The 12,273-nt window shown below is 41.0% G+C and overlaps 1 protein-coding gene across 3 annotated transcripts in view; it reads right to left on the bottom strand.

Moving 5' to 3' along the window:
• Positions 1-12,273, bottom strand: part of Dsc2 (desmocollin 2) — a 34,607-nt gene that overhangs the window by 1,856 nt on the left and 20,478 nt on the right. Inside the window, exons 9-16 of one of the 3 annotated variants that reach the window (XM_048442678.3) lie at positions 11,907-12,092; positions 8,893-9,149; positions 8,626-8,768; positions 5,731-5,955; positions 2,993-3,229; positions 2,285-2,409; positions 738-995; positions 19-64 (exon numbers count right to left, since the gene is read on the bottom strand). In XM_048442678.3, the coding sequence (XP_048298635.2) occupies positions 29-64; positions 738-995; positions 2,285-2,409; positions 2,993-3,229; positions 5,731-5,955; positions 8,626-8,768; positions 8,893-9,149; positions 11,907-12,092 (1,467 nt within the window). In that variant the 3' untranslated portion in view covers positions 19-28. Of the gene's footprint in view, positions 1-18; positions 93-737; positions 996-2,284; positions 2,410-2,992; positions 3,230-5,730; positions 5,956-8,625; positions 8,769-8,892; positions 9,150-11,906; positions 12,093-12,273 lie in introns of those variants that run through there. The other 2 variants (XM_085700090.2, XM_048442677.3) reach the window with 2 other exon arrangements.

The raw sequence follows: 12,273 nt of genomic DNA, 5'->3' as shown, positions 1-12,273 counted from the left end.
AAAATTTCTTTGATTTACCTTTCATTGTTTAATTTTTAATCAGACTGTGTCCTCTAATGGTTTCCTATGTGTAGAAAATGCACATGATTGGTCTGCATCATAAAATTACACCAGAAAGTCAGTCTTAGCATGCTTCTAAAAGTCCTGAATGGCAGTAAGTAACCAAGTGTTCATTTTAAGTGGCCATTGTTTCCTGCTCTCTAAATAATGATAAAAGTGAATGCACACTCAGTAAGCTGAACCCAAACTGATGTGGGCACCGCTCCCTCTGAACAGCCAAGTGATGGTACATATTGCCTTGTGCTAGATGTTGAGCTGCTAAAACAACATTTGTCAGACACAAAATCATAGCACAAAATTATTTCCTTAAATAGTAATAAAAGCCATTGGGTGGTGATGGTGCATAACTTTAATCCCAGCACTCAGGAGGCAGAGGGAGGTGGATCTGAGTTTGATGCTAGTCTGGTCTACAAAGTGAGTTCCAGGTCAACCAGGGCAACACAGAGAAACCATGTCTCAAAAGAACAAAAAACAGCAACCAAAAGAGTAATAAAATCAATAAAATATACAGGAAAGTGAATGACCACATTAAACCCAAATTAATTAAAAATAGTAACCTTCCAATAAGCATAATCATCATTAACTGAAAGTAGCTGTCTACACAAACACTAAGTTGGAACATTTTGTAAAATTTAAATTATAGCAACAAAAGTTTGAGGAATAGCTCAGAAACTCACTTCACCAAGTCGGGGCTGCGTGAAATTGTGCCACTCGGAATAAGTGTATCTGAAGTTGTCCACCTCCACGTGTCCTCCTCTGCAGGGATCCAGGGTGTGGTGATGGCCGGCCACGCGGCAGGAGTCTAAGGTCTGGTGTCCTCCGTTCACCATCTCAATGGTCTCTTGCCCTCCGCCTTTGGCTCCTGCTCCCAACATTCCCACAGCTGCCTGCCCAGAAGCTCCCACAGTTTGAGTTGTGAAGCCGTTTGCGGAATACTGAAAAGACAATGGCGCGCACTGGTTAAATATACAGAGGAGCAAACACAGGAGAAGTAGGCAGGTGCAGACGACGCCCGGCTTAGGTCGGTATTACAAGGCAATCTCTCCAAACACACGGACTGGATCGGCTGTTTGTCTTTTCAACCGTGTGTACCTCTAGCATGCGCCCTGTACTAGATGCCATGTCTAACGCAAGAAAGAAACTGCAGGCACAAATCCCAAAGTTTGATGTAGGTCCCGCTTTTAAACACTCCTTAGCATGCTGGGCAGGTTCCGTTACAGCTTTCCAAAGCTTTGAAAGCAGCATTCCTGTGTCACAGGGATTGTGTCTCAGCGAAACCCATCCCATCCACCTTTACAGGCAAGGGAAGAGACAGAAATAATGACATGCTTTCTCGGTCTATACGAACTCAGTTCCTTCCAACTCAAATACAAAGAAAATTTGCAATAAACACAAAATCCCTTCAGATCTACATAAATCAAGCAATGAACTAGGCAGAAAAAAAAATACCAAAAATGCCAACACTCCTCTTCCAGGTTGTGTGTTTACATCCTGAAATAAAATTTAGATTTTTCGTCTCGGTCTTTTTCTTAGATATGGTCAGGTTTTTGTTTTGCTTTTGTAGTTTATTTGTCTGTGGTTCTAGACCTTCCCTGCTCTAATCATCAGCTGTGCTTTCTGGAAGATATTTACTTGTTCTTTCTTCACATATTAGAATAGAAAATCAGAGCCACTAAGCAGCCTTTTGTTTGGCTGCTGCTTTGGACTGCCCGCCTCAGGCTCATTTCTAACCCACATTATACTCAGGAAGAATCCAATAAACCTTTTCCCACCATGATCAAAGTCTGTAGAGACTTTATTGCTGGAGCCAGGTTTAAAAAAAAACAACACAATTATACTGGTGAACTGTTAATAATTAAATGTGATATTTTAAAGTATAAACATCAGTTTAGATAGATTTGTAAAAAAAAAATACAGGCCTAATGTTGAACCCATGAGACACATGAAATGGGAAAAATGCATACTAAAGGATTTTTAATACTAAGCAGCATTGATGGTCAAATTGAAATATCGCACATCCAAGGGAACCATACGTGTTTTATTGACTCCCTGGGATGGATGACGTTAGCTGCTAAGTCACCAGACACCAAAAGAAGTTTGTTGAGAAAAAAAAAAACCCAAGCAACCAACCAACCAAACAAAGAAAACTGGTTTTAGAATGAACACATAGTATAGACTCAATCGCCCTCTGCACTTGGTTTCAAAGGACAGGTGAGTGACTTACAGCTTTGTCATCTCCAGGAGCCTCGGTGTTGGATACAATTAGGTTCTGCTGCGCAAAATCATCAGGAAGAACTTTCTGTTGCTTCGTTGCCTGGGAGACACTACAGACTAACGTAAACAGGATACCTGGAGAAAGGAAGAAGGTGGGGAGCTCCCTTAAGTCTCTCATCCATAATGGAAAACTGTGTTTACAGCATCCGATATGAATAACTCATGGATCAAAAGGTGTAAAACACCTTCAAGAACATATGATTGCATGTGTCAAAGCATGTGTGTCCTTAACAGAAATGCTACAAACACATACCATGTGGTATGTTTCTCCAGTGAGTTGTATATTCTGTTGAGTATACACATAGGTACATTTAAACATATGCATTAAATATATGAGCTGGTGAGGGGGCTTGCTAGGAAAAAGTGCATGCCACCAAAACAGATGACCTTTGTTCCCTCCCAGAATCCCACAGATGGAAGGAGAGAACAGGCTCCTGAAAATTGTTCTCTGACCTTCACCTAGGGCACATTCCCACTAAAATAAAAGAGATATATGCAAAAACTTTAAATAAATATATTAAATATATTGTGCTACATATGCTAAACATAAAGAAATATATCTATGTCCAAATCATCACCCATAAGTATTCACATTCATCCTAAGAATATGTTTTACCATTGTTTTAAAGGTCCTGGAATAAATTCAAGAAGGACTTACAAAACAGCAAGGCTATGCCCAACAGTATAGCAAGAATAGCCCATGGTCCGAGTCTCACGTCGGCATAGCCCGTCCTTTCTCCTGAGCGGGCTGTGCAGTCACTTTCAGTGATGCAGTCACAGATGAGGACAGTCAGTGAAGTGACTGAGGACAGACCGAGTCTGTCTGTAACTCGGATAGGAACTACGTAGGATCCGAATGAAGGGTCATTCTGATAGGACAGACGAGCCGCTGTATCTGAATCAACAATAAAACCAGGTGATACAAAAGCCACCAACATCTCTTCAGCAAAAACATCCAGTGATCGAACAGATACCCATTTCCCTGAAAAATGGACACTCGTGGGTTATCATAAATGCTGCGATCCTGGCTGTGGCTGGACTGACTGCCTCTGACCCGCAGCCACTGCAAACGCACTGCGGTTACAGTTAGTCTAATGCTGCCTGCAATGGTTAGCGTGCACTGCCTGACAGGATTTTAAAGTCCCCTAGGTGACGCCTCTGAGGGCTTTTCCAGAGAAGTTTAAGTGATGAATGCAGGTGGCACTATCCTGTGGGCTGGGCTCCTGGGAGAGAGAGAGAGAGAGAGAGAGAGAGAGAAAGAGAGAGAGAGAGAGAGAGAGAGGGAAGAAAAGAGCGGAACATGAGCTTTCCTTGCTTGCTGCTTTCTGATCGTGGATGGAATGTGAGCAGCTGTGTCACACTTCGGCCACCTGCTATTTTATCTCAGCACTGAGGAAAGAAACTAGTACACTGTCTATGACAGTGCTTGGCTCTTGCAATAAAGTATTTTATCCATTCATAAACAAATCCTTCCTACCATAACTAATAGATGTGGTAAGAGGTTAGTTTCTGTCCTATCGTTAACATATCCAATCAAATCTGTCATATTAGATTTCCATTCATTGGGGAGTTAGAGAGCGGAAAATCTCTCATTTGTTTTCATAAATTCTGCCAAGTGGACATGAAGACTTGTGGTTTATCAGCAAGAACTTGTTCTGATAGCTCGGAGCAAATGTACTCCATGGGCAGGTCATGCGCACACCACAGGAACACAAACACATTTATGCTTATAGGTCACTGGGACCAAGTGAATGTTTTCATTGTGGTTTTGTTTAGATGGATTTTTTTTTTTAGATTAAAAGTAGGAAATATCCAGATCAAATGCTGGTAGGATCCCAGGCTCAGAGCAAAAGTTGTAAAATGATTTTCGCTGCAGACTAACATAAGCAACAGGACAATCACTCCATTACTTAATTCCCCAGTGTGGCCTGCTCACTTTCAGTATAGTGTTTGAAGTTTCCAATGGGAATTTGATTACCTAGGATAAGAAATCACAGAACTGGGATTTTAATAGAAACCACAGTTATCTATTCAGTATATTGCCTAAGACATAATCATGAGCCAACACACAGAACCAGGAGTGAGTCATGTCTATTTCTTTCATTGTCTTGTTGACTTCTAGACATAATCCAATTTTACATAAGAACGAACCAATTCTCCCAGAGAGTAAAAATACCATGGTCAGATTTATGTAACAGTTGATGGATCTGGCACTGGACATGAAGCCCATGGAATGCCAAGACCTCTTCTGGGTACATTCTTCTTGTCCAGGCACCGCCCAAGTTTTCATATGTGTTCAAGGACTGGTATTTATAAAATAACAAAGTTCTGGAGCTGGGTTACACCTCAGTAGGAGAATACGTGCCCGGCATGGTTCACTTCCTGTGCCACAGAGACAAAATGGCACAAGGCTTCTGACTGGAACATTGCTTGGCTGAGAAGAAACTTTTAAAATCCCACATTTTCTCTTAATGTCATTTAAACTAAAGCACTCTAACTTCAAACAAGTAGGAAGGACAAAATCCAAGAATAAAGTTATTTTTTTTCTTAAGAAAGAACAAATAAAAATCTCTCTCTTCTTTCCCAAGACACACAGGAGAATATTGTTTTAACGCGTGTATCTTATCAGTCCGCAGGTCATTAGGGTTCAAGACAGGTTGTCTTGGCTTGCTTGGCTACACCCTTGCTTTTCTTTCCCCATCCGAGGCTCTGCTTGCATTGAATTTTTTTTAAACCTTTTAAGTTGTCATAGCAGGAAATTGAGGCATAGCCATTGAGAGCCGAGGTTGAAAATATTTGGCGTTTTCAAGTTTCAAATCACCCAAAAAGCGACTGAGGTCCTTGAGTTAGGAAAGCTATGAGGCCATGACGTCACAGTCCATGGGAGCGTGTATAGGAGGCAAGAATTAAGTTCTGGTGCAGGTGTGATGCAATGCGGCACTGGGGAAAAGCCACTTTAACTTCAGCCATTCTTGGACCACAGGACCCCTCTGGGCTATCATCAAGTGCAAACCAAAGCGAGAAAGATTCCCCAAAAGAACTAGACACAAAAGAGTGAGATGTCAGTACAGCTACAGACAGGGCAGAGGGGTGGTGGACATTGTCAGGGACAGACACCCCTGCAAGGAAGGGCTCACTTCCCAGCTGCTTGACAGCAGTTACAAAACACTCAGGCAGGTGGGTTCCTGATGTCGATCTACAGACAACCTAAGAGAATCCTGATATCAACAGCAAACACTGGAGAGGCTCATGGCCTATTACACCAAAATTCACATCTTCTCCCTGAATGGTTCTCATATAATAAATTTTTCTCTTATTTCCAGAAAGAGAGAGAACACGCGAGAGAGGAGAGCAGCCTTCTGTAGAAAGGAAACGGCAATGTTTGAAATCACTCACCGTTAATCCTTGTCAATCTCCACATTCTCCTTACTTCTGAATCTGTACTCTCCAAACTAAAATCAAATGGTGGGCCGTTCACTGGCTCATCGGGATCTACTGCAACAATTTCAGCGGAGGACATGGTGGCCTTACAAATGACCACCGTCTGCTTGGGTATGAAGGGGCCGTTGTCATTCACATCTTCAAGAACAATTCCCAGAGTTCCGGTACAGCTTCTCCCAGCTAGGCATAGAGCAATAAGAACACATCTTTTTAATGACTTTATTTTTCGCTAGAAAATCACACACTGAAAATTAATATCTCTACTAATCAATTACAGTGCATAAGTTACCACAACAAATGTAGACATGAACAGTGACACAGGGACTACCAAAGGAAAAAATCTTCATCCACTCACTATGTCATTACATTAGGAATGGAAAATTTTAGACATAGAAGTTTTAGTTGATGTTAAAGAGACAAAAAGAGAGTGCAGTAGGGTGCACAGTACTCTTCAAAAGCAGGTAAATTCAAAAGCAGGTCACGCCCACCCGTGAGGGGGAGAAAATGGAAAAAGCAGGCAGGTGGGAGCTGACATGGACGAGGACTAAGGACCTTGGAAAGCCAGAGCAGAGAACTTGGAGTTTAGCATACATGAAGAGAATGTTGAAGGTTTTAAAACAGGGAACCTGAATAGTAGAAGAGATGTTTTTGGGACAATTTTAACAGAAAATGGTTCAAGGACATGTTTGAAGGGTGGAGGGATATTTCCAAATGTAGAAATTATCACTGCGGGTGTAGCCTCATAAACAGCAAGTCATCTAAGTAAACGGAACTTAGGACTGAGGGTGTAACTTCTGTAATTAGCCTGTCACACAGACATAAATCTTCCTGATAACTCTATACAAGGTACAGCACTAGGAAGACAAAGACGAAGCAATCGAAGGTCTGGAAGGTTATGAAGTCTAAAGCAAAACATAAAAGTCTCGAAACCATTTGTTCTGTCTACTTAATGAGGAGGATTTGGACATTAGAGAGGGTGAAAAAGGAAAAACAAAAACTGTACCACCCAGTGCCTGTGGCCACATCTTACATACAGCTGTCAACCTAAGACAATGGAAACCAAGCTTGCCTGGCACCCAGAACCTTAACCAAGGGCCCTCTGGCACAGTGGCTGGATCATGGGAGTTCCGGGCCACCACAGACTCACAGGCTAGGCGTGCCATGCCTAGTATACCTAAAATCAGGTATACTATTTAATTCTGCAAGTTAGAGAATAATGAATTACGCTTATTTAATTGCATGTTCATTTTACAAATGTAAAAATTCAATTATACCTTTTGGTTTTCAAGGGTTTTTCTCTTTTTTTCTTTTCTTTTTTTTCCTTTTTTGAAACAGTGTCTTGGGTATCTCAGGCTAGCCTTAAACTTACTATGTAATTGAGGTTGGCCTTGAATTGATCCTGTTGCCTCCAATACCCAAGTACTGAAATTTTCAATATGTACCATGCCCAAAGAAAGATATCTTATAGCAAAATTACATTTTATATACTGTATGGGTCTTATATACATAATCTCTGTGTCTACATTTTTATGATTTTTCAGGATGCACAATATATAACATATTTTATGTTCTTCTATGGTGTAGACTTAGTTTTATTTGTCAGCTTGTCATGGTGTAGATAAACTCACAGTGGCCTGTGGGCATGTCTGGGAGGTTGTCTTGACTACCTTAATTGAGCTGAGAAGACCCAGCTGCCCAGTGGTGACATAAAGCCTGGCCCATACAGGAGTGGAGAAAGCTAGCTGAGCCCTGAGCATCTGGGCTTTCATTCTCTCTGCTCTTGACTGTGGACACAACTATCTACTTCAGGTTCCCGCCTTAACTTGCCTGAAATGATGAACTATAACCTGGAATCATAAGGTTAAACCCTTTCTCTTCCAAGTTGCATTTTATCCGGTCATTTCACCATAGCAACAGAAACAAGGGTAGAATATGTGAACACATACTTTGATCCTCTCATTTTATAACGCACTATGAATTGTGACTGGTTTAATTTTGTATAATGTGCTTAGTCGGGAATCTAGCCCCCAAGTTTGCTATTAGCTTCCTGTAAAATGTTCTGTTTTCTAGAAATGTACTAAGAGACTAAATACCTTCTTTCTCTTATGACTCTCCTGAATGCTGCAAGATAAATAAATACATTTTCTACAGTAGTTTTTCCAGGTTTATTATATATATTATAACTTTAATTAATATATTATAACTTTGTTTCTTAGAAAAATTAACTTTTCTTTTCATCTTTATTGCATTTGCTTAATTAGTATGAATGACAGTGGAGGTCAAAAAGACAACGTTTAGAAGTCCATTATTTCCTTTCACCTGAAGATCAAACTGAGGTCATTAGGCTTGGTAGCAAGGACCTTAACCAGCAGAGCCATCACCCTGGCCTCATCCTAGACCACATTATCTTACAACTGTATCTAATACTAAAGATACCATTAGTTGACAAGAGTTAATAAATGACAGAAAACTTAATTTATTAACTGCTCTCTATGTTATACTGGGGAAAAATAAACTGAGAATATATATGGAGTCAGTTTTAAAAATCTATGTTTGGTAGGCAGGACAGGACAAACAGCTTCAATCGCAGCTCTTGGAAGTAGTTGCAGATGCATCACTGTGAGTTCAAAGCCAATATAGTCTCCATAGAGAGGTCCAGGCTTGTCAAGGCTACACAGTAAGACCCTATCTCAAAAGATGAGGTATGCTCTTGGGTTGAGGTAGCCAAGTGTTTTGCCTAGCAACTGGAAGACTCAGGTTTGATTCTGTGCACCACGAGATTAAAACATAAAATATGGAGGAAGTATACAATCAAAGAAGCATCAGCTGACTTAAAAACAAATTTCTTACCTGCATCTAATGCAAGGACAGTAATATTATAGATGCCATTTCGGATGGTTTCAGCCTCTCTATCCAAGGTTCGGGAAATGGAGATTGATCCTGAGTCTTCATTAACCATGACCCACCCTCTTGGGTCACTTAACTTCCTGTACCTATTCATCATGGTGAAGTAACACAGCAAGAAGTATCATAAGTCAAATCATAATGCCAATAGCAAAAGAAGTTATGGACTTTTCTAGTATTGAAAGTGTGAAAGGAACAAGAGTATAACGGTACCTGATGCCACTGCTGCTTCTGGTCTCAGGGTCGTACGCTGTATACCCATTGTTTCTGGTCCCAACTGGCACATTTTCTCGAATCCGCACAGTTTGCACTGGAGGGATACACTCAGGGCCCTCATCCAGATTTTTCACGGTGACAGTCACTGTAGCTGTGCTCATGGGTGACCTTGCACTAGCCTCTCTAGTGTATGGGGCTTCATTAACTACCCCAATTTGGAGGCTCACCCGTTCTCGTTCTTCATAGTTCAGAGGCTGTAGGAAATGTATTGAAAATCAGATTAAACCCTCAAAGAGCTGGTGAAGTTCCTTACGCGCAGGAGTTGCTGAGTTGGAAATAGGTAAGTTCCAGGCTGGAACAATTGTGAGAATATTAAACACAGGTTTGAATCATGCGCGTGGGGGCGGGGTCTTTCAAACAAGTGAGAATTTGGATGAGACTGGCAACAAACAAAAATTGTTGAACTTTCCCTTGAAACTTGAAAAAGTTGAAAATTAAAAATTTAAAGTGCAAGGTATCAGAGATCGGGATACGAAGGTTAACTAAGTTCCGATTTCGGGTATGGATTGTAAGTTATTTTACACTGGTTACTTTAGAAAAGCTTGTCTCAGAGTCTTCAGAAGGACAGTTATTTACACTAGGTTTGGAAGTGAAAAACTGGGTCAAACGTTAAAGAAGTTTTTACATTTTGGTTTCATTTTGTTTTGTCTCCTGTATCCAAGATTGGCCTTGAAATCACTTGTGGGGCCAAGAATTACAATAACTTCTCATCCTCCTGCCTCCACCTCCCAAATGCTGGATTTATAGGTATGTGGCACCATGCCCACTTTATGTTGGTCTAGGATGTGAATCCAGACCTTGTGTATGTTAGACCATCACACTACTACAGTCCCAGCCCTATAAAATGTTTATGAGTGCGTGGGGATGTGCCAGCCAGCCCTAATATGGTGGTACTGTGTTATCACCTACACAGAAATAAACTGCTCCATCCCAGCCCTTAGTGACACTTGCCCCAGAATGCTCAGGCCTGTGTAATAATTTGCACATAACTCCCCTATGAGGGCTAAAGAAAATTGATATGGTGCCATATTAAGGTGGGATGAGAATAAGATCATGGTGCTCCCGCTGTGAGATATGAACTGCTTTCCGTTGGCTTCTGTAAACCTGCTTAGCACTGCAGGACTGGGATGAAGTGGTCCTTTCATTACTATACGGTGGAAAGAGAAACAACTGAGGGCAGCGGTTGATTCCATAGATAATTATAATGTAACCCTTAATAGCCACCTATAAACCCTCCCTTTGGGCCTTCAGCACGGCATGCTGTTTGACTCCAAGGTTGCTGTCCTGCTAGCAGTAAGAATAAATTCATTTAACCTAAATCTAAGTTGAGTCTAAGTCTTTGGCCCTTTCTAATGGAGTTGAACACTACAACAGTGGAGAAACAAGAATACAGAAAGCTTAGAGACATTATTTGTTCCTTTTTGAAATCTTTTCCTCCAAAGTCAAGAGCAAGTATCCTTTAATCTGCCTGGTTGCTGAGGGAACAGGAGCAGTTGACAGAAATGACCCAGAGATAAAGTCTGGTGCTAGGACTGTGGTAACAGTGGGGTCAAGGAAGACATGGGATTTAAAGGGCTTTTCTTTGTTGTTTTGAAACAGAAACTAATCCAGAAACTGAAGCTAATTTGTGTCATTGGGAGGAAACTGGATTTATCATCTTTGATCCACAGTCCTTGAGAATGTGTACAAAAGGAAAACACTCTAGACAAGTGGTTCTCAACCCTCCCAACACTATAACCCTTGAATACAGTTCCTCATGTCGCGGTGACCCCAATCATAAAATCATTTCATCGCTACTTCATAACTGTAGTTTTGCTACTGTTATGAATTGTAATATAAACACCTGACATGCAGGATATCTGATATGCGACCTCTGTGGAAGGGTTGTTTGATTCCCAAAGGGGTTATGACCCACAAGTCGAGAACACTGCTCTAGACCAGGATGGAATTATGTTCTACTTAATGCTGCCATCTAAGCATCTAAGGTCGAAACATCCGGGTTGCTTCATGTACCAGGTCTGGCTCTTATGTACAAAATAATATCAGAAAGGTGTTTTGGAAATGGGGACATCACAGACCACTTGAGTCGCATGCTATGACCCTAGATGATGAGACTGTACTATATACAAGACACAGAACAATAGACCCAGTGATAGTCTCCCTTTGGGTCTGACCAGCTATGACTCATTTAAGAAACCCATTAAGTACTTACTCCTTGCCCTGGAAACAGAAAGAATAGTCTGTGAACTATTCTCTCTGTTTAGATTGGCTCTGTCCATTGCTGTGAACGCTATGCTAAGTTTTAAAGTGTTAAAATATATGTTAGAAAATGCATACTATGCCGCACGAATAAAACACAAATAAACACATTTTAGAATTATGTCTTTGTCAAGGCTATGTTGGTTAGTTTCTCCAACTTCCTACAAGCTAGAGTTATCTGGGAAGAGAAAGAACCTCAACTGAGAAAATGCTTCCATGAGCCTGGCCTGTAGGAAAGCCAATGGGGCATTTTCTTGATTAATGATTGATGTGGGAGGGCCCAGCGCACTGTGGGTGGTGCCACCCAAAACTAGGCAAAAATCAATAAGCAGCGTCCCTCCATGGTCTCTGCTCCAGCTCCTGCCTCCAGGGTCCTGCCTACTTTGAGTTCCTGCCCTGACTTCCTTTGGTGATAGGCTATGAAAGACACGGAAGTGCAGGCATGGAGAAACAGCAACTTCCCTCCTGGCTGACTTTTGCTCCTGATGTTTATCACAGCTATAAAAAGCGAACTAACAGCTACTCACAGTGAACATGCTCACTCCATTTAATACATATGGATAAAATAGTATAACTAGCTATATTATGTATTTCATGTCTCCATTAACCAGAATATCTTTCTGCCCATTAAATCTTTGCCTGCGATTCTATATTATAAATCACAAACATCTAATTTACTAATTAATCCTTACCTTAACCACACGCAGAATGCCTTCATTGGTTTTGGGATCTGTTACAATTTGGAAGTTTCCGTTTTCGTTGCCCTTTAAGATGCTGTAATTAGCTCTCCAGTTAGGAGAGTTAACTAAATCTTTATCCTGGACAGTAAGTCGTAAGATTTCCACATCAACTGCATTTTCTTCCACTGATGTCTCATACTAAAAGAAAAGAAAAGAGAAAAGCTTCATTAATAATCATCACAAAACAAGATCATGCTTGTTTTGTAAGCTCATGCTTACAAATCCCAAAGCACCATGTTCTCATGTTTAAAACTAACCCCAAGCTACTTTCACTTCATTGTGAGCACTTCACGCCAAACAATGGGACACAAAGAGACGT

This window comes from Myodes glareolus, chromosome 13, assembly GCF_982192425.1.
Source record: "Myodes glareolus chromosome 13, mMyoGla1.1, whole genome shotgun sequence".
NCBI lineage: Eukaryota > Metazoa > Chordata > Mammalia > Rodentia > Cricetidae > Myodes > Myodes glareolus.
Note: the sequence above shows the minus strand (reverse complement) of the source record. Positions and strands in the feature narration are given on the sequence as shown.